The 21,169-nt window shown below is 46.1% G+C and overlaps 1 protein-coding gene across 15 annotated transcripts in view; it reads right to left on the bottom strand.

The window, feature by feature from the left end:
* Nucleotides 1–21,169, bottom strand: part of PARD3 (par-3 family cell polarity regulator) — a 676,268-nt gene that overhangs the window by 21,212 nt on the left and 633,887 nt on the right. For 13 of the 15 annotated variants that reach the window (XM_033852393.2, XM_073801602.1, XM_033852392.2 and 10 more), the window contains one exon: nt 13,616–15,659. The exons of 1 other annotated variant lie outside the window; for it this stretch is intronic. In XM_033852393.2, coding sequence (XP_033708284.1) covers nt 15,263–15,659 — 397 coding nt within the window. In that variant the 3' untranslated portion in view covers nt 13,616–15,262. Of the gene's footprint in view, nt 1–10,726; nt 10,752–13,615; nt 15,660–21,169 lie in introns of those variants that run through there. One more of the 15 variants, XM_019933351.3, reaches the window with a different exon arrangement.

The following is a 21,169-nucleotide window of genomic DNA, read 5'->3' as shown; positions in this document are numbered from 1 at the left end:
TTATGACTCAGGCACAAGGTCTTCTTGGAAGGGGCCTTGCAAGGAAGGAGCCTGGAACTGAAGCTTCGTGAGCGGCCCTGTGAGCCCGCCTCTGCCCTCAAGACATCCCTGTGAAAGAGAGGAAGCCCTTTGTGGGCCTGTGACTGACCATGGCTGGGAGAAGATGGCACCGAGACATGGGTTATCTTTCTTCACCGAGGTTGGGTGGTGCAGAGGGAAGGGGTAGAGCGCTGGGGTCTGGAGCTGGTCCTGGACAAAGAACAGGAAACCGCTGGAGGCGGCCGTCCAGCCCTCCTCCACCAGAAGCAGGGAGTGGACGGTGTGGGCTCTGTCAACAGGCACAGGCCTGCAGAAAGCTGCCCCACTCCTTCTAAACGGCCTTTCAGAGAGCTGCGCTGAGGCAGCAGCAGGACAGAGAACCCGGCAGAATAAAGGCCAAGGGAGCCTGAGAAAGGGTGGTTCGGTCTCTAATTTTATCTGGATGAGAGCATTGGCTCTATGGAGAGTCACGCCACCTCAGTCTGAATCCTGGCTCTACCACTCGCTCGCTGTGTGACTTTGGACAAATAATAAACCTCTCTATGCTCAGTTTTTCACATCTATAAAATGGCTACCATAATCGATAGCATCGACCTCATAGGGCTGTTGTGCATTAATGCATCTAAAGCGTTTAGACCGGTCTAAGAATAAATACAAGCTATGATTATTATCTGCTCCTTTTAAATGATAATTATGCAGATTGATGGATCTCAAACGCGTGTACCTTACCATCAACCGGCAACAATTTTTTAAGTAAACTTTTTTTAAAATTATTATTTATTTTGAATTTTATTTTATTTATTTTTTTATAAAGCAGGTTCTTATTAGTTATCCATTTTAAACATATTAGTGTATATATGTCAATCCCAATCTCCCAATTCATCACACCACCACCACCGCCCTGCCGCCTCTTTCCCCCACCTTGGTGTCCATACGTTTGTTCTCCACATCTGTGTCTCTACTTCCGCCCTGCAAACCGGTTCATCTGTACCATTTTTCTAGGTTCCATATACATGTGTTAATATACGATATTTGTTTTTCTCTTTCTGACCTACTTCACTCTGTATGACAGTCTCTAGATCCATCCACGTCTCAACAAATGACCCAATTTCATTCCTTTTTACGGCTGAGTAATATCCCATTATATATATGTACCACATCTTCTTTATCCATTCGTCTAGAACTGTTTGAGAATTCTTGCAACATCTGTGCAAGCTGGGTAATGGACCAATATTCTTACCTGGGACTGAGCAACCGAATCAGGAAAATTAAAGAATGAGTAGACTTAATAGGTTTTTTTTGGGGGGGGTCCCCCCACCCCCAGACAGTATCCAACCATTCCCTGCAGTAGACAATTAAATTACTCTAAAACACAACTACTTCCCAAGAAACCAGATCATCTTAATAATTCAAGGAATTTAAGCAGAATAATAAGCTTCAGAAACAAATTATGATTTTGGAGTTATTTAAACAACTACTGTATAAACATGTTGGGAAATTCCAAAGAGGAGACGTAGTAAATATCCTGAATGTCTCCACCCAGCCCTCAGGAAGCAAGGGTCTGTCACTCATTGGCAGGCCGGGCAAGATGAGCTAGCTCTTTTGAGGACAGGAGTGGTTGCCTCTGCTCCTGGGGTAAGAGTCAAACCCATAACACTGGGAAGATTGTTGGGTGCGGGGTCCCAGCCTGGATGCACGAGCTCTGAGCATGTGATGAATCGGAGACCAGAGCTTCCAACAGTCAGTTTCTATAAAAGGCATCTGCTGTTCTTCTCTTTCTGACTTACTTCACTCTGTATGACAGACTCTGGGTCCATCCACCTCACTACAAATACCTCAATTTCGTTTCTTTTTATGGCGAGTAATGTTCCATTGTATATATGTGCCACATCTCCTTTATCCATTCATCTGTTGATGGACACTTAGGTTGCTTCCATATCCTGGCTATTGTAGATAGAACTGCAGTGAACACTTTGGTACATGACTCTTTTTGAATTATGGTTTTCTCGGGGTATATGCCCAGTAGTGGGATTGCTGGGTCGTATGGTAGTTCTATTTTTAGTTTTTTAAGGAACCTCCATACTGTTCTCCATAGTGGCTGTATCAATTTACATTCCCACCACCGTATGCTAACACATATATATGGAATCTTAAAAAAAAAAAAAAATGGTCATGAAGAACCTAGGGGCAAGACGGGAATAAAGACACAGACCTACTAGAGAATGGACTTAAGGATATGGGGAGGGGGAAGGGTAAGCTGTGACAAAGCGAGAGAGAGGCACGGACATATATACACTACCAAACGTAAAATAGCTAGCTAGTGGGAAGCAGCCGCATAGCACAGGGAGATCAGCTCGGTGCTTTGTGACCACCTAGAGGGGTGGGATAGGGAGGGTGGGAGGGAGACGCAAGAGGGAAGAGATATGGGGACATATGTATATGTATAGCTGATTCACTTTGTTATAAAGCAGAAACTAACACACCATTGTAAAGCAATTATACTCCAATAAAGATGTTTAAAAAAAAGGCATCTTCTGGAGGAGAGGAGGGAACAGGAGAGGGACCAGTGGGTGGAGGGTGAAGAGCCCAGTGACTGTTTAAGATCCAGTTTTCTGAACATCCCTGCAAACTCCCTCTGAGCCCCATGGATAGAAGGGGGCTGCCAGGAAAAACTGAAGGAGATACTCTCACAAAGGAATCTGTGAAGAAGAAAAACTACTACCATTTGGGGGGCACTTAGGTTCTAAGCATGGGACTAAGCAGTTGTGTTATTGATAAATCGTCTTAACAATCCTATCTGGTAGGTTCTGAAATGGGGTACTGTCCCCATTTCACTGATGGGAACACTGAGACTTGCAGAGGTTAAAAGCCAAGATTGTCCAGTGAGTAAGTGGCAAAGCTGGGATCCAAACCCAGGTCAGCTGACTTGAGCCCATGCCCCTTGACACTGCACTGATTTGTGTCACAAACAAGAATAGGGGGCAATGGGGAGGGACGGTGAGCCCCAGTGGGAGGTTGAGGGCCCCAGAGACCATGGCCTTGGGCACAGGCACTGGTAGACCCAGAGAGGGCGCCAGCAGCAGAGGCAGTGGCTCCTCAGCGCCGTAGACAAGAGCAAAGCAGAGCGAAGACCACGGGAGAAGTGAGGGTCCCGGGGACATGGGGGCCGGGTGTCTTCAACGTACAGGTGGCAGGAGAAGGGATGAACATGAAGGGGACAAAAGAGAGAAGAGAAGAGGACCCAGGACATATCCCAGAGGAACACAACATTTCAGGGATGAAGGTGGGGGTCAATACTCCATCCACTGAATTTTATTAAAACATGTCAAATTTCATTAGGAATAACTCTCAAAGTCACACAAGAGTCTAGGAGTATTTGCCTTTTAAAAATTTTCCTACTTCAAATGTACCTACGTCTGTTTTCTTATACCTTGGTCTGTCTCTCTCTGTCTCTCACTCATTGTTTACAGAAACACTACACGCTTGCTTTAAGTGCAAAAAGGGAAATCAGAAAGACACTACAGCAAAAACTTCAAGTCCTTTAAATAAAGTTTCAGGCGAAGCATTCACTCAACAAACATTTATTGTCTACTATGAGAAAGAAGCCAGGTTAATTTCATGGTCAATTAATTTCATGAAGTTAACCTATCAGAGGTGTTGGATGTAGTGTCCTGCGTGTCATTTGGGGACAGCAAAGTGCGATCCAAGCCTGGAACACGTTTGGAGAGATGGAGCTGAGCTGCTTGGTCAAACCAAAAGACAGTGGAGGCTGGGTCACCAAAGAAGGCTTGCATAGAGGAGATATAAACCAAGGCCAGAAATAAGCCTGAAACACAATGCTGGGATTCAACAAATCCTTGAGGTTAACTGGGTGAAAAGATCAATGTGGAGATTTAAGCAACAGAATCGGGCCTCAGGGCTCACCCAAGACCAAGGATTCAGGGTGCACCTCTAGGGTCTTGAGGGGATCCAGCTGTTTTTAAAACAATGGGCCAAAGTCTCATCTGGATTTGAATAGACTCGAGTCCTGCAGTGTGGATGAATCACTTTGCAAGGTGTTGCAGTATCTCACCTTCAGATTCACCAAAATGGGATTTAACATGCGTATCCCTAAAAGTCTTAGTATTCGTGGGTTTTTTCCAACTGATGGTCCCATTTTCACATGAAAAGCCATAGATGTTAGCAAAGAAAGGTTTATAGAGAAAATGGGCAAAGCGAAGAGGCACGGTGATTGAGTCAGACTAAAGAAGGACACAGCATCTGAAAGGGAAAAGAAATGTCAGATTTCTTTAATGTCAGATCCATTAAAGTCAGATGGACACTCTGGCAACAGACACTCCTTAATGTAGAGATCTCTTAAATGTAGGCTATTAACGATGCTGACCACCTTAAGCTGGTGTTCTCCTTCGTAAGAAACTTTTAATCAGAGAGAGTAGCATTTCCTACCCTGCAAGGGTGATCAATACTCCCACGCATGCCAAGAGCCCATCTGCCAAAGCCAACATTTTCGCCAGTCTCTCCAAGTTTCAAGAGGAAAGTTGGCACTCCCGAGCAGAGCATGAATCTTTGACAGTCTCCTAATGGCCACCGTTATTAAATAGTAATCAGATGGCTCTAGACGCCTTAGCAGCTTGTCATTTCGGGATTCAAAAGACTGCCTAAGCGCCAGGCACTTGCTACTCATCCCACCTCCCTCATCCTCCCAAGGATGGGCTGGAAAACTTGTACCTAAACTTCCCAGTATGTTACGTGATTTCTCTGTGTCTCTGGCTCGCCCTCAACATGAGCTCTAGTGAAAAGTAGTCATCTCGTGGACGCATTCTGGAAAAGTTGTGATTTGAGCCATGAATGGGAGGAGAGAGATCCTAGGGAGGTCCCCACCCTGTAGAGAACGTCCGATGCTCTTCCCCCTCTAGAATCCGACTGTCCATCCTGAAGATCAATCCATAGCTAAGTGAGAGCTCTTAAGTTCCGGTATTTGTAAAAGCTAAGCTTTTAAACAATTCTTTACTTTTTTTTTTTTTTTGCTGTACGCGGGCCTCTCACTGTTGTGGCCTCTCCCGTTGCGGAGCAACAGGCTCCGGACGCGCAGGCTCAGCGGCCATGGCTCACGGGCCCAGCCACTCCGCGGCATGTGGGATCTTCCCGGACCGGGGCACGAACCCGTGACCCCTGCATCGGCAGGCGGACTCTCAACCACTGCGCTACCAGGGAAGCCGTGAACAATTCTTTTCTTGATTAAACTTTAAAATCTTTTGATAAAGGCCAATCAGAAAAGATCAGGCCAAGAGTTCATCATTGTAAGAGATGTCAGCTTGTTCCAGGTACTGAATAAATGATTAAGAAAACAGGCTGTAAGGCTTTTGTTGCTGGACCAACCTGAGGGTTTAGAAAACTTCTCGGGCTCCTTTTTATTGCACGCAGCTTTTTTTTTTATTAAGGAAAAATATAAAACTCTCCCAAACCTCTCACACACGCTCAGTGGAAGGTAGTTTCTCTATTAATTTCTTTAGCTTAAGTCACTGGTCAATACCAACGAATTCCCACGCAGCAAGCAGATTTGAAGAGGGGTCAAAATAATTTTGATCAATGACGCTTACCCAGAGAACATGGGATGGTTACTTGTTAAGAAATTGAGGCAGGAACCACTTGAAACATTCAAAGGCTTTAAACTGGCAGTAACTTGGGGATCACTGGCAATAACCTGAGGACCCGTGAGGGCAGCTGTTTGAGGTACAGAGGCCATACGACTCTCTACTGTTCTCAGTCCATAAATAACAAAACTCAAAGTTTTGTCAAAGGTCACTTGGTTGAAGCCCTCTTCTTTCTCTGGGGCTTCTTGTTACATATTATGGTACAAATAAGGCCCTTATAAAAAGAAAAGGAACTGATTAAAAGGTGGCACACTTTTATCATTCCACATCAACAGTATTTCCAAGTTTATTACTCTTAATACTAAGTGACGTAGTAAAGTGTTTCAGAGATCTTCACGTGTTAGAGCTTTCGTGATCAGCATGGAGTGATTTACTGAGAAAAAATTAACCTCCTATATATACATGCTATTTTCACTTTAATAACTGATAACATACGAGTACATCATATGCCATAATTTACTTAACCATTCTCTTATTTTTGCACGTTTAGGTCCAATTTTTGTAATAAACAATTTTTTTAAACTGGTTTGGGTATAAATCTGTCCACCTTTTGGGTTGTTTCATTAGTTCCATTTTAGAAAATGAAACCTCAACACCATAGGTTATGAAGTTTCCAGGTTCTCGATATTTTGCCAAATTGTTAGGTTTTCAGGATCCTTCAGGTCTCAACTCACTAGACCTTTCACTGTCCCCATCATAATTATGTCCCCTCCTCCTGTTTTTCTCTCATAGCAACTTGGTTTTGAGAGCCCTTGTCATAGCTTAACGTACTACATCTATTAGTGTGTTTATTTAATTAGTGTTTGCTTCTGCCTTTGGACTGTAATTTTAATGAGAATATCCATGTCTCTTTAGCTGATCACTGAATGCACAGTGACGGCACACTGTCTGGTATATATCAGCCCTTGGATGGATGGAAGGATGGATGGATGGATGCATCTATTGTCATCACGTGGGTTTGGGCATTTCAGCTGCTGTGATGCAAAAAGTCATAGCAGCCCACTCCTAGGCAAAGGGGGCCGTAACACTTTGCAAGACTCCTGCTTTCTGGCATCTGAGAAGTAGGCAATGGTTAGAACTGAATTTCTACCTCCCACTCAGAGACCACAGAACTTTATCTCGCTCTGCACCCCCTTTCACTTCATCAGAAGACACCCAAGATGCCTGGGTTGTGCTCCTAACGTCGTCTGACATCCCTGGAGGGCTTTCTCCAACCCCGCCACTTCTTCCTCCTGTCGACCCCACGGCCCTCCCAGGGGTGGCTGTTTTCCCCTGACACTGTGCGTATTTCGGGCTTGGCCGTGGGCGAGGTGTCCCTCTCACTCCTGCTGAGGCTCCAGGGCATCCCTCCTCCCTTCTCCCCAACCCTCCCCCAGTTCTTTGCAGCTGTGAATTGGCTACAATATGTGCTATTCCACTCTTGGTGGCAGGTTTCTACCAGACCTCCATCTTGTGACGACGTTAGCACCTGCACTACTGTCTTGCAACCATCTTTGTTGCTGGAATTGATTTCCACACCCACGAAGAAGATCCTTCTGCCGTACTGGTCTCTCGGTCCCTGACTGTCTCACACCGGCCACCTTCTCCCACGGACACACCCTCCATACCCCTCCACAATCGCTCCTTGGGTCACCCCACTCATCAGCTCTAGTCCCCAACTCCAGCCATCCTTTGGCCCCGCGGGCCTGATATCACTTCTTGTCCTCGCCTGACTCCAGCCCTTACTTCCTCCTCATCCAGCTCCGATCACGACCCTCCTCTTCCCCAGCCCATTCACCTGACAAATCATAAGCCTGGCCTCCTGACTGCTCCGTGACACACCAGGCACACGGTGGCCTCAAGTTTGCACTTATGGATGTTTCTCCCAGGCAGGCTCTTCCTTCAGACAGCCCCAGGGCTCCCTCACCCCTTCAGACCTCTGCTCAGCTGTGATCTCCTGAAACAGAAGATCCCTGGCTTCCTTTCATTCTCTATTCCCTAACCCCCCTTCATTCTCCTCACGCTAGTTTCACCCTCTGACTGCTATCAGCAAGTCCCCATTAGAATGAGACTGTGTTACTCGCTGGAGTGTTCCCAGCATCTAACCCGGAACTCTGCACACAGTGGGAACTACAAACGAGTGCATGAATGAATGAATGATTTTCCCTAGACTGACTCCACATTACACATTGTCCATTTCATGCCTTGTAAAGTGGTATCTTCTTTAAAAATCAGTATTGGCCTCTTCATGGCCTTACAATTACCTTGAATAGATCACACAAACAGGATATCCATGGCTTTCAATTAATCCAGAGGGAACCCTAAAAGGACTTCAGATGGGCAGCGGAAGATACTACCACAGTGTATGAAGTAGCCAATCAGAGATTAGAAGTCCCTGATGAGCCATCCCCTAATGAATGGAGACAACATTTCCTGGCTTACGGGAAGGAGAGCTGGAGCCAAGGGAAGTGCCTCGTTCAGTTGGATTAGTTATTGGAAACTCGTTTCCTTGGGCCAGCCAGTTCTTCCAGATGCGAAGTCTGTGGCTGTCTGCGTCTCTTCTCCAGGGACACGGATCAGAGGAGTGGGCCCTGGAGCATCAGCTGCTGGCTCCTGCTTCACAACCCCACAGCCCATTTAAAGGAGCAGAGGATGGACACAGCTGTACAGTGAAGCAGCGGGCAAACCCCAGAGAGCCTCCTGGAAGAGGTGTCCCACCCTTCGGAGCCGCCCAACCCTGCCCCCTGCCCTGAAACACACCCAGTAACCTCCTGTGTTTCTCTCCAGATGCTGTGACTGTGTTTGATTAGGATCTGGAGTGAAATAAGCCACTGGTTTCGTCGGGAATGTCTCAGAGTAAAAGTTTCTTTCTATGCATAATTAATATTCTGCCTCTTTGGAGATAAATTTTATCTCTCCAACTCTGTAAATGGATCGTTTCCCCTTGGCCATTGGTATGTCATCTCTTTACCAAAAATAAAATAAAATACAAAGAAAAAGGATAGGTAAAGAAGAACTCCTCACTAAAAATGATTTACATTTTTATTCCAACGTGAAAAGCTTAAGAATGTTTTTAATGCCTGTCCAGCTTGAAACCCGCCGCAAATGTCTTACAACATTTTGTAACAGGCTTTTCCCATCTGTGCTGAAAACAGCTGATGATTTAATGCAAATTGTCATTGTGTTTTTGCACAATCTTGCAGCGATCTTTTCTATTTTGTATTAGCATTTGGGAGTCTCTCTTGCATCTGCTTCAGAAACTCGCCTGCTAGGACTGGCTTTCTGTTGTGGCCACTCTGTGTTCTAAAGCATCCTGCTTTCCCCACGGTGCAGACCCTTATTTTATTTTTTTAAATTTGTCTGCCTTTAATCTCATAGGACTCTTTCTTTTCTCAACATTAGAACCTGGCTTAGAAATACATACTTTCTGGTCTAAGAGGTTTAAATAGAGAAGCAAAGGATCCAAAGAATGGAACAGTAGTTAGCAACGAGGGACCCAGTGGGGTCTGCAGATCCACACGGAGGCCTGGCTGGTTGTCTATTTCAAAAGGCATTTTTGGACTAAAGTAAACCATTATAGAACCAGTGTATTTGTCTCACATAATGTATATATGTACATATGTATTTGTAAGTGCACGCAAATACTATTATGATTAATAAAATTTATTTTCAGGGCATTGTTAATTTCCTAACTCTTTATGCATTACATTGTGTTTCTTTTCTCAATCAATGAATTACCATCAAGTAAGGAATTTTAAATTGTTAAAAACAGAAAAACATCTTTTTGCTAAAACCCTTATAACCCCACAGGTTCAGGACAATGGGTTCCACATTGTGATTGGGCTGTTCACCAACCCGCAAGTCACAAGCTCTCGGATTCCCCATTTCCTCATGCGTAAAATTGGACTCTCATTTCCCTAACGTGCTTCACAGGGTTTGGGGATGCGAAAGAAGAGAATGCTGTACCAATTGTAAAGCACTACACGCATAAGTCAACCCGGTAAGGTGGGAGCCAGGGGCTGCTGTGCCCTCTGATGGCTGGTTCAGATTCTGTGTTAACGCTTTGGTTGCCTGGACCAGAGGGCGAGCTCCTTAGGCTCAGATGGGAGGCAAGTCATGCAGATGACATTAAAGAAGCCTTGGAAATGGAGTTGCAAGTCAAGGGCATGCGCAGGACAAATTCACTTGGAGGCCCCACAAGCCAAGTTCAAAGCTTTGCATGATTCCAAAATACCCGGCTTTCAGGGCAAGTCCTCGTTCCACCTCTGTCTGGGTTGTCAGACTAATGTTTGCTCCCATTTCATCCCAACATAAACAACCGTGATAAGTTTGCTGCCACTGACAACGAGAGCTGAATAAAAGCAAGTCAGAGGGCTTCTCTGGTGGCGCAGTGGTTGAGAGTCCGCCTGCCGATCCAGGGGACACGGGTTCGTGCCCCGGTCCGGAAGGATCCCACATGCCGCGGAGCGGCTGGGCCCGTGAGCCATGGCCGCTGAGCCTGCGCGTCCGGAGCCTGTGCTCTGCAACGGGAGAGGTCACAACAGTGAGAGGCCCGTGTACCGCAAAAAAAAAAAAAAAAAAAAAAAAGCAAGTCAGATATGAGCTGAACCCTGAAACCAAATCATTCACCAAGGTCACGATTGGTTTAGAAATTTGAACTGTTTCCTTCCTGTCCCTTGCCACCAATTTATGGCATTTCCCCCTTGTAGTTTGCAGTCGGCTGGGCCCTGAGCCACATAAGACTGTTTTTAATGGCAAAATCTTCAAAGTTGTACTTAAAATATTTGCATCGTAAAGTCCCTCATGGAAGCCAAACTTCAGTTTCAGAAGGAGCCTCCTAGCAAGCAGCAACTTGCCTTCAGAGAAGGGAGAAGGGCTCCTGCCCTGACACCACCTTCTAGCCGCTGATCCAAGAGCTGATGACACCCCAGGAGGAGACTCAGATCATCACGAGACTTTGCAGATGCAGAGATGGGAACAAACTCCAAGCGGTTTTTCTAAGCCAACGACAGTGCAAGGTGACTCAGCAGTTAGTTGAGCAATTCAAAAGAGCGCTTTTTTTCACACATTTAATTGATCCTGTGAGGAAATAAATGTTAAGGATGAAAGAGGAGTAAGTGTTCAGCTTCACAGTGGGACGCCTTGGTCCTTGTTTCTTGCACTTTTCTCCCTGGTCCGGAATGAAATAGACACATCTAGGGAGTGACAGGCCAGCGCACCGATAACTCGCTTTAAAAAATAAAAAATGAGGAGATAAAAACTGATCGTTGAAATTTAAACTCAGAAAGGAAAAAAAAAAAAAAAACTCACGAGGAAACGCAATTACTCTCTTTAGCAAAGACATTTGATCTTATCTGACTCATAACAGAATCCTTCATAAAAATCAAATTCTCCACTATAGGGTTTAATCTAAAAAAACTAAATTTATGGACAAAGGGCACCCATCGATTTTTCCGTTGCTGAATATGAAAGCTGAGGGAAAAGGAAAAGGAGGCAGAGGAAGATGCATGCTGACCGGGAAGATGATGAATTTTGGAGGGAACAACCCGTCTAACGGGAAAATAAGCTCCTTCTGTGCGGAAGGCGATGATAATCCCACCTTTTCTCTATGAAATCTGAAGTAAAATATGTTTCTTGTTCAAAAAAAAAAAAAAAAGCTTATGCTCAGAATTACAACCTTCATCCTCCTTGCATTAAAAAAAAAAGTCAATTTAATTCAACCAGCTTTGTGATCTAATCATTACTCAGAGCTGAAGATGGTTTTTCTATTAAAGTCTCTCCATCATTCTCACTTTCTGACCTGTGAACATTCTTATTAGCTGCCTTATTAAGATGATATCCTGTCTCTGAAGTAAGAAAAGATTACCTCCTTGCCTGACATGTCATTGTCAGAGTAATCATTGTTAAAAAAAAAAGAAGAAAAGAACTGATTGCTAAATAGACATTTAGATGTACAGCACACCATGTCGTACAAGGACATCCACGATGGGACAAGCGTGATGGAACCTCAGTCACTTCCTCTGCCAGGACCAGCAAACAGAGCCAGAAACAAATTACTATCTGCTTAAGCTCAGGTTGGTATCAACTGGAGGTAAGACTTGGGTTTTAAGAATGAAATAAGGGACACATGAAAATAACCAGCTAAATATAGAATTACGTATGCATTTCACATCTGCTGCATGTGCCTGTCATGTGTATAGACGAACAACGTCTACTCCCTAATGAAAACAATCGGAGAAGGGGAGCAGCCCAGGAGATGAGTGCCCTTTTGGGGTGAGTGATGTGGACAGAGAAGCCTCCGGACCCCTGGTCTCTTCTTCCCTCTGGCCTCGTGTTCAGACTCATGGTGGCAGATCATGACAAAGCCCACTGCCGCCTAAGTGGTGGTCAGCAATCTTTGCTTATTTTCTGCCCTTTTTCAAAAAGGGTTTGCAACAAAACCAATGGCCCCCGCTCGATGAAACAAAATTCATTTGGTTTACCGTCTCGGAGTTGATAGATTTGACTTCCTTAGCAGAAAACCTGAGGAGCCCGGGTCCATCTCTCCTTCCTTTTAGTGAGATACCTGGGATCCGCTCACCTCTGAGCTGCCTTTGGTCTAACTGACTCCAGGGAAAGGAGGTGGGTGTGGTGCTTGAGTTACACAGACTATTGCTACATTATATAATGTTGTTTTATAATGTATAGTTACATATACATATTTATAAGACTATCTGTAGTCCTAATGGCCTAAGAGAGGCGATAACAGGGGGACCACGTTTTCTGAGGGACAGTTGAGTGACTGCACCTCCATCCTTAGCTGTGTGAGGGCCTTGGGGTTGCCACCTGCACCCTTTCCTGACTTGAGACTTCTCCCTGCGGACACACGCTCCCTCTGGTCCTTGTGAGATGTGCTGGAGCAGAGGCCAGTTCATTTAGACAAGATTGCTTCATCGGGCATATTCTCACTTCTGTGCTGACCCACATCTATTTCTCCACCTCTTCTCTGTGTGGCTCAAACTGTCAGTTTTAATCAACAAATCCTCTGTGATCGAGGCTCCCACAACATCCAGTACTGTCTCTCTTCTCACTGTCAGTTGAGATAAATAACCTGTGAGTTTTGGCATTTGCAGCGGGCCTCCTGGTCAGTGAGAAAATTAACAAATCTGTCCATCTTCGCTTTTCTCCTTTCCCACACCTTGTAGGCATATAAGAACCAAAGACGTGTTATCTCCCTGGCTTGCTATACACCTCTCGTTGCTAATCTTGAGGTGACAGAGTTTGGATTTAGTGGCAGGATAAGGGTTGCTATGGCAACCAGCTGATGCTCGGCCCTCCCTGGGAGGGCATTTTGGACAGGTCTTTGCAAAGCCTGCCCTTTGGGTGGGGACCACGACCATAATGGTGCACAAGACCCACCCAGGGATCTAGTGCCCTTTGTGCCTTCAAAGCACCATACAAATATGAATGAGTGTCCCTCTGGAAGAAGGAGCAAAGCCTCATTGTGTAATCTGGGAAGTAAGAACCAGGCTAGTTTGGAAGTCAGCTTGAATTTGGACTTCTCTCTGGGATCGAGGTACACACGGTCAGGACTCAAGCAGAACATTCGCCTTGCTGAAATGGTCCATAGTGCAAAGGGCAACAACGGAAATATTACATCGCTCTCTGTATAATTATTCTTTTATTTATTCTAGTGTATCGGTTCCTCCCATTCCGAATTTCCCGGCTACTCCGGGCAGCCTGGGCCTTCCAGTGGACTCATTAATTAGGTCCTTCTCTCTTTCCTGTCCCCTCTCTCCTCAGGTGTTCAAATAAACAATCAATCACCCACTTCCGTGTCTGCACAGAGAGAGATGAGGAAACTTTCAACTTTCTCTAAATATGGAAAAAAAAATTACATCTGTTGGTAGACTAAAAAAACCCAGCTAGGAGAGTTTTCACAGGAATACTACAGACACACAGAGAACAGGAAGAAATATGCCTTTTATTAGAAGTCTCATATGTACAGGGAAAGCTGTTTCTCACAGCACAGGGGAGGCTGTGAGGAAGAGCAACTGTCGTCGGAGGTCACCATGCTTACACTGGTCACATTTCAACATCGCTATGTTCCGTGAACAAACAGAACCATTACACAGAAATGCGAAAGAGACGTAGGTACGGGGATGAACCCCTCACATATTTTCTAAAAAGAAGTGGACACAAAAATACAATGTGCCGGTAAAAATAAAAAATAGAAAATAGGCGTATCGGTACATGTCTTTTTTTTTCTTTTTTGTTAACACACAGTATGCTGAAATTTCATCTCAAGCTTTTCTCACATCGGGATTTGCAGGCACTTTAGCAATCCAGCCACGGTTTACAACAGCCACGGTTCAGACCAACAAATGAGAAGACGGGAACACGGGAGTAACCCAGGTCCTCGTGACCCGCACGTACATGAACGTATTGACACCAGGGCAATCTTCTGTTCTCCCTGTTTGGGGACACCAGAATGTTCTGTGGCATGTGGAACAGCCTTTCTTCTTATTTACCTTTTCTATTTCATGGCAGAATTATCTTGAAACCTGGATGACATCCCCAGGCAGAGAGACAGCAGGTGGATGAACAGACAACCGTCCATTGCGACCGACTTTAAAAACCGGAGAAAGCAGGTGAGGTTCTGGAATCCCGAAGTGAGTGTCCGACTGATCTCTGCTCCATGCTAGGCCCTTCCTGCCAACTCATCAAACAGAAACTAATTTACAAAGAATGGCTGGGATGTACTGGGCCAGACGCTCATCCTGGGAGAATTCTTTCTTTCCTTACCTACCACCCACCGTGTCATGACACACACTGGGCCGGCGGGTGGGCGGCCCCCTGCCCCACCAGGGCTGACGCCTGTCTCCCCTGTTCCCCACGCAGAGCCATGACTCAACACACATGTGAGGGGCAGGACTGAGAGCAAGGGTATTTATACACACAGACAGAATAATCACTTTATTGGTAGCACTGAGTTATAAGGCAGTTACAAAAGGACCCCCCCGATAAACAGACGGTGTTGGAATATGGCTTAGCTCCTTTTAGATGCAGGAACTTTCTTGTCGCAAGGGGCTGAGAGAGAAAAGGGAGACCATACTGGTTACAAAGGATTAAAAATGACTGTGCCGGGAAGTACCGCGGAGTCCCAATTTCTGGTGTGTGTCACCCACTTTCATCCACCAGAGATGGAGATGTCACCTCACCTAAGAAACTTAAAGGGAAAAAAGAGGGTCCAGCGTCACCCTTGACTTCAGGGTAATCTGTTGCCACAAGCTGTAGGGGGCGGTAACACGAAGCCACGACGTCTCCCGGGCTGGGCCAGATTCCCAGTACCTGAGAGATGCAGAGCGTACGATGCCTCGAACAGGTGATTGTCAGATGGCGGGAAGTCCTTCCATGAAACAGACACTTGGGACACAGTGGCAAAGACATTAAGGCCTTCCATCGAATAGCCCACACTGCTTAAAGGCACTAATACCAGCAACAGAAATATTCCATACTACCACCGAGGTTTCAAAAAAACTCCCAAAATACAAGTCTTCATAGGAAAATGTCCTTTATTGCATGACACGAAGAGTCTGTTCTTCTCCTTCTCAGGAATAGAAGGGTCTCCCTTTCTCAGGAGTCTGGAGTCTGTTCAGCCTGGCGACCTGAGAAGGGGAGGGGGGGACGTCCTGCCGGAAGGGCCCCTTGGGGGGGATGTGACTGGGGTCCTGGACTTTTTTATATGAGTCATAGCTGTTGAGCCCCTCGGGGGGAGGGGGCTGCTTCTTCATCTGCTGCTCTTTCCGCCTCTGCTCCTGGCGGAGGAGCTCCTGGGTCTCCAGCATGACCCTGGCGTTGAAGCCGTGCCCGCCCAGGTAGCCGTTCCGGGAGCCTTGGTAGCTGGAATACCTGGGGTTCTCCTTGGCACTCTGGAAGCCTTCCCCAGGGGAATAGTTTTGCTCCCAAGAATCCTGGGAGACGGAGCTGGCGTTTTTCCTGCTTTGCCTAGAAAGCAAAGCCCAAAGGTGAGTGTGAGGGTTGGGAAAAGAGGAGGGAGAGAGATGGAAGGAAGGAGTGAGGGGGCAGGGCGGAGCCAAAATAGCGTTGCTATATCCCAACAAACATTACAAGAAGTCCCATACATACGAACCTTCAAGTTGTGTACTTTCAATCATGCGAACGTGCGTTCGCATGTCCAATCACGGAAAGTTACTTCACGTGTCTGGCGTACATTGTCATGTGCGTGCATCCTCCACAAATGTTTGCGCTTTTGTGTACTTTACTGTACAGTACTGGGTAGAGTACAGTCGTACAGTACCTTCATTTCAGGCCCAGGATGTCCGGAAGCAAGCGGAAAAGCAGCAGTGATGTAGCTGGTACTACTGTACTTTTCAAGTACTGTACTGTAAGATTAAACGTGTTTTCTTTATTTTGGGGGTTGGTTTGTTTTTTTTTATGTATTATTTGTGTGGAAAGTATTATAAAACGATTACAGTACAGTACTATCTAGCTGACTGTGTGAGCTGGGTACCTAGGGTAACTTTGTCGGACTTACGAACACGCTCTCGGAACGGAACTTGTTCGAATGTAGGGGACTTCACTGTATTTGGTTCCAGTCACGTGCCAGACACTGTGACAGGGGCGGGAGCATGAAAACATGCCTGTCCCTGGCAAGTCCAAGTCTGAGACAAGTCTGCACCAACAATGGCTACACAGGAGAGACAGCTAACAGATTCCGCGGCTACTCAGATACAGGGTCCTCCTCCCGTGTCTGGGCGGTGCTCTCTGTTCTGCTCAGGGTGACAGCGTCTCCCGCAGTTTAGACTCATTGGCAGAACGCTGTTAGGGGCGTTAGCGACTTGGCAGCTTCTACGCCAGCAATAATGTCTCGCTTTACAACATTACAATTCAATTCAAGACAAGCCAAACAAATATTTTACACGGCTACCACCATCATGCCAGAGACGCCAGCTAATATGAAGTACGTGTGACGGATTCCGATTTGAGTTCAGTTACGAAAGCTTTAAGTCTAGACTGCTTTAGGATTAAAAATGCAACAGGCGGTCCCTTAAAGCCCCGGCTTTTGAGTTGTATATGCCAGCAACTGACACCCTTCGGAATACAAGCTCGTCAAGATTGCAGAGCCTGGACGTGTGCGGAGGAAGCACTATTTTCCTGCCCACGGTATCCTTCCCCAAGCCCAGGGTAACTTCCTCAACTCATTTTCTGTCACCCCAGGATGGGGAAATGAATCAGAGTCCTATAGAAATTTCAGCTTCTTATCCCTTCTGCAATAAAGTTGCACATCATTTTCAGGAAACATGATCGTTTTGAAACATCTTTAATTTACTATCAAGTCTCTAGACGCTTTTATGAATTTACAATACGATTGGCTATGATAAAGTAAAACAATTTTGTGCCAGGAAGGAAGACATGTCCTAATTTTTTTGCCTTAAAAATGGAAGAGAAGGAGCGAGAATTGAGCCGTAAAACAAAAAAATATATTGCTCCATTTATCAATAAGAAAATCATTCTCATCAACACACACAACATGACAGAGTGTTCAGAAAGACTGGGAGAGGAAAAATAAGGTCTGTGCAGCACTGGGTCTCCCACAGGAATGAAGCCATTTGCATTCCTGAACATTCAGAAGTGCTGTCAATGTGGCTTGGGATAAAATCTGCCCATTTTCCATATGACCTAAAATGTAGTCAAGGGTATTTTCAATAAGGAAGATGAACCACTGTCCAGAATCCTCCCTGGATATGACTCTGATTAACTGAACAGTCTACAGTATATCCATCCTTTTAACGGGAATCGGGCCATGTGTACCGTCCGCCCAGGCAAGAATCCTTATATTTGATGGACTAGTTTATTTGCCTAAAGCACTGATTACCTTCACTTAAAGAGTCATAAATTAATCTGCTCAGAGCAATGAGTGATGGAGAGTGCCAGCATGAAACCAAGGGATTTGACATCAATCATGAAACTTTAATTAACAACAAACTTGTTACTGATGTTATAGCAACAACGTGGGATTCCCTCACAGGTTAGTTATCAGTTTAAGGATAACCGGAAATAGGCTTCTTCACCCTTGGTCCACGGGGATCCACTAGCCCTGTCCATCCCCGTCTCCAACTCCATGATGCCGGAGGCTTTGCTCCACGTAAGCACGTACCGGAAGTTGCATTTTGAATCAGTCCAGGAAAACAGAGTCTTTTTGTATTCAAACACACTGAGAATTCACTAACGGTTTGTTCAGGATGGAAATTATGACGATGTGGGAGAAAGAATTTCTTGAAGCTAAAATTTTCTTCAAATTAAGCAGTTTAGAGAGAAGGAAGAAAACCTCCCTGAGGTTCGAAGTAAGACACTTGAGGAAAGTACATACACACAGATATGTACACATGGATGCATGGACACACGTACACACACATACACACACACACACACACACATGCTTCCTCAGAAAGGAAGCTAGCGTAGCAACAAGCTCTTGATTAAAGAAGAGGACAAGAAATGAGCAGGTTGTAGAGAAACACAAGAAAGCAGCAGACAGAGAGTCTCCTCCCCTGGAAGATGAGGCACGCAGGCGCGGAGCACAGTGTGAGAGAGGCTGGGCGTCCCGCGGACACAGATCCAGCCCTGGGTCTGCGCGTGTGGCTGTGTGAGCCTGGGAGGGTTATCCTCCCTGGGCCCAAGGTGCATCATCTGTGAAACAGGCATAATCTCTAATCTCATAGGGTTCTGGGGAGAAATAAATGAAATCACAGACGTAAAATGCTCACAAAAGTGTGGCATATAGTACATGGTTCACTATTGGGTGACTTTCAAGTGACTTTGTCTCCAATAATTAGGCTCTGGGTTTGGGAGGGCATCTTTCTGACCAAGGGAAAAAAATAAACAAAAAGTTCAGCTTTCTGTCTTTTGTCTGAAGGGTTGGTAGAGATCAGGGAGCAGAGAAAGGCACCAAAGACTATCTGGAGAACCCTCACTCGGGGAAGCAACTCACAAACACGTCCCAGAGTTAGAATCAGAAGCAAGCTTCCCACTGTCCCAGCTTTGCTCAAAGGCCACGAATAACCACAGGAGCATCATTCCTTCCAATGAATGTCTTTACAGTCAACACGCAGGTTTGTTGGGTCCTGGAATGCGCTCACTGGAGACTCGTGAGTCGACCCAAAGCACGGACCGTGGTGTGGCAATAACTCCCTCTTAGTGATGATGCCTGAAGACCACTGTCATGTACAGGACACCCAGCAAAGCCCCAGCGCCTGAGGAAAGCCGTCAGTCACTGCGCTGAGGAGGACACGCAGGGATGAAGAAAGACAGACCACAGCTGACAAGGTGAGAGGGAGTCGAGACACGTAATAAACGGGCCTGTGGGGGAGACTGAGTCAGGGCGTGGAGACACAGCCGGGAAGCAAGGTGGATGAGCAAGAAGCCACCAATGGCAGGAGGAAAGATGCAGAGGAAAGGTAAAGAAAAGCATTCAACAAAGCATCTTGAGTATGTTTTTCTATCAGTGACTATGACCCAACATACTTTTCTACTAGATTTAGAGCTGCCTTTTGGATACGAAGGAACTAAGCTAGGCATTTTTAAAAGGATTTAAAAAGAGAAAGTAAAACAGAAAAAAGAAAACTAACTTAGGAATACAAAAATAAAAAAGAAATCCTCCTCTGATTGAGAATTAAGCGTGTGGCCACTCGTGTCCCCTTCCCCCGATCTCGTGTTACCACCTGGCCAGTGTTTCTTACTGACGTTTCACGGTGCAACCTGAATTCTGCCTATAGGTTTCCTTAATCACAGTGAGAATTTACAAACCCCTCTGGTGCGTATACATCCCTCTAATTCAAACCACCTCACCTAGTGCGCCTGATACAGTCTCGACCATTTGTTTCCTTTTATGCTCCACTTTGCAACTGAACCCTTTGTGTGTGCGTGAAATCGTTTTGGTATCAAATGCCGCAGCAACTTGCTCGGACCAAAGTCCACTAATTGTCCACATCCGAAGAGCTGAGGTCAAGTGTCTTTGAAGAATATCACATGTCAGAAACGGGGATTCGCCTCCAGCTCGTGCGGGTCACAGCCCCCCTCCGATCTCCAGCCTCTGGCTGAGTGAGGTTTCCTGCAAGGAACCAAGCTGTGTGCAAGGCCCTGCATTCCTAATTCCCTCACTCAGAGATGCACGTTGGGGAATTACAGTTGACCCTTGAACCGCATGGGTTTCGACTGCACGGATCCACTTGTACATGGATATTTTCCAAGAGTAAGTACCTCAGGACGACAGGGTCTGTGGTTGGTTGAACCCATGGACACAGAGGAGTCGTGGATGGAACCATGGATACGGAGGGCTGACAATAAGTTATATGCAAATTAACTCCCCAACTGTACTCTAAAAGAAGTGAATGTGATGTACAGGCCGACCAGCCCCACTCACCTAAACTCACACAGCTCTTTAATTTTAAGATTTCTACTTTTCTCCTATCCGCACAGAATAAAATGGCTAATAGTAAGGGAGTTATAAATGACCAGAGGGAAAGTTCTGGTTCTTTAGGGAAACACTAACTGACAGCAATAGTCCCAGCAGCGGCAAGCCGCTGGTCCATGGAATTCCAGGTGCCTCTGCCTGTGCTTCAGGGGGAGAGGAGGGAGAGAAGCACAGAGGACGGGAGAGCTGGAGAGGGTTAGGGGTGGAGATGGAGAGGGGGCGCCAGGATGAAAGGATCCGTTTGGAGAACTGAGCGACTTTGGAAGGTGAGCAGGAGTAATCCGGTGCACCTGCCTCTCTCTGGTCCTCTTCCCGAGGATGGGGCCCCAGAGTCTCTCCTCCCACCAGGCTCTCCCGCCCCTATCCCCCCTCCTTCCCTTCCCTAGTCCTGGCCATTTCCCATCTCACTTTCTTCTTACACACACTTTATGAGAGCTCTCCTCCATTTCTTACAAATAGTGTCAAACACAACTAAAGTATAAGAAGCCAAACATTTTGCCAATAAGATAAGATCACAGCCCCTGCGCGGACACCACCATCCGCGTGGGCGTGATGCACAATGGCCACTGCGTGGCTGGGACAGCAGGGCCACATCAGGCATGTCAGGTCATCCCCATCATCACGCTCGTCTTTCTGACGGAAGGCAAGCTGACAGGCTGCAAGAAGGGAACTTACACAGCAGAAGCTTTTTGCGTAATCCTTGAAGTGTTGCCCATTTGATGCTCCGGGGTGATTCAGGTGGTGGCCTCCCCCCAAGTGCTAAGGGCAGCAGAGCACAGAGACCTTTATGTCCATATCTGCTCACGTTCCAAAAGTGAGCACCAAAGCCCTCGGTGGCAATGAGCATTACAAGATAGTGGTTTAGCGTCGGGGCTGGGCAGGGTGGGGTTTGAATTCTGGTGGAATTACGTACTAGTGTGGGACCTTGAGGGGCGTACCTTAATTTCTCTGAGTTGTTTCCTTGTAAGACGTGCTCTCCAAGGTCTTGTCTAGACCTAAACTTCAATGATTCTTGCCTAGA

The sequence above is a fragment of the Tursiops truncatus genome, chromosome 2 (assembly GCF_011762595.2).
Source record: "Tursiops truncatus isolate mTurTru1 chromosome 2, mTurTru1.mat.Y, whole genome shotgun sequence".
NCBI lineage: Eukaryota > Metazoa > Chordata > Mammalia > Artiodactyla > Delphinidae > Tursiops > Tursiops truncatus.
Note: the sequence above shows the minus strand (reverse complement) of the source record. Positions and strands in the feature narration are given on the sequence as shown.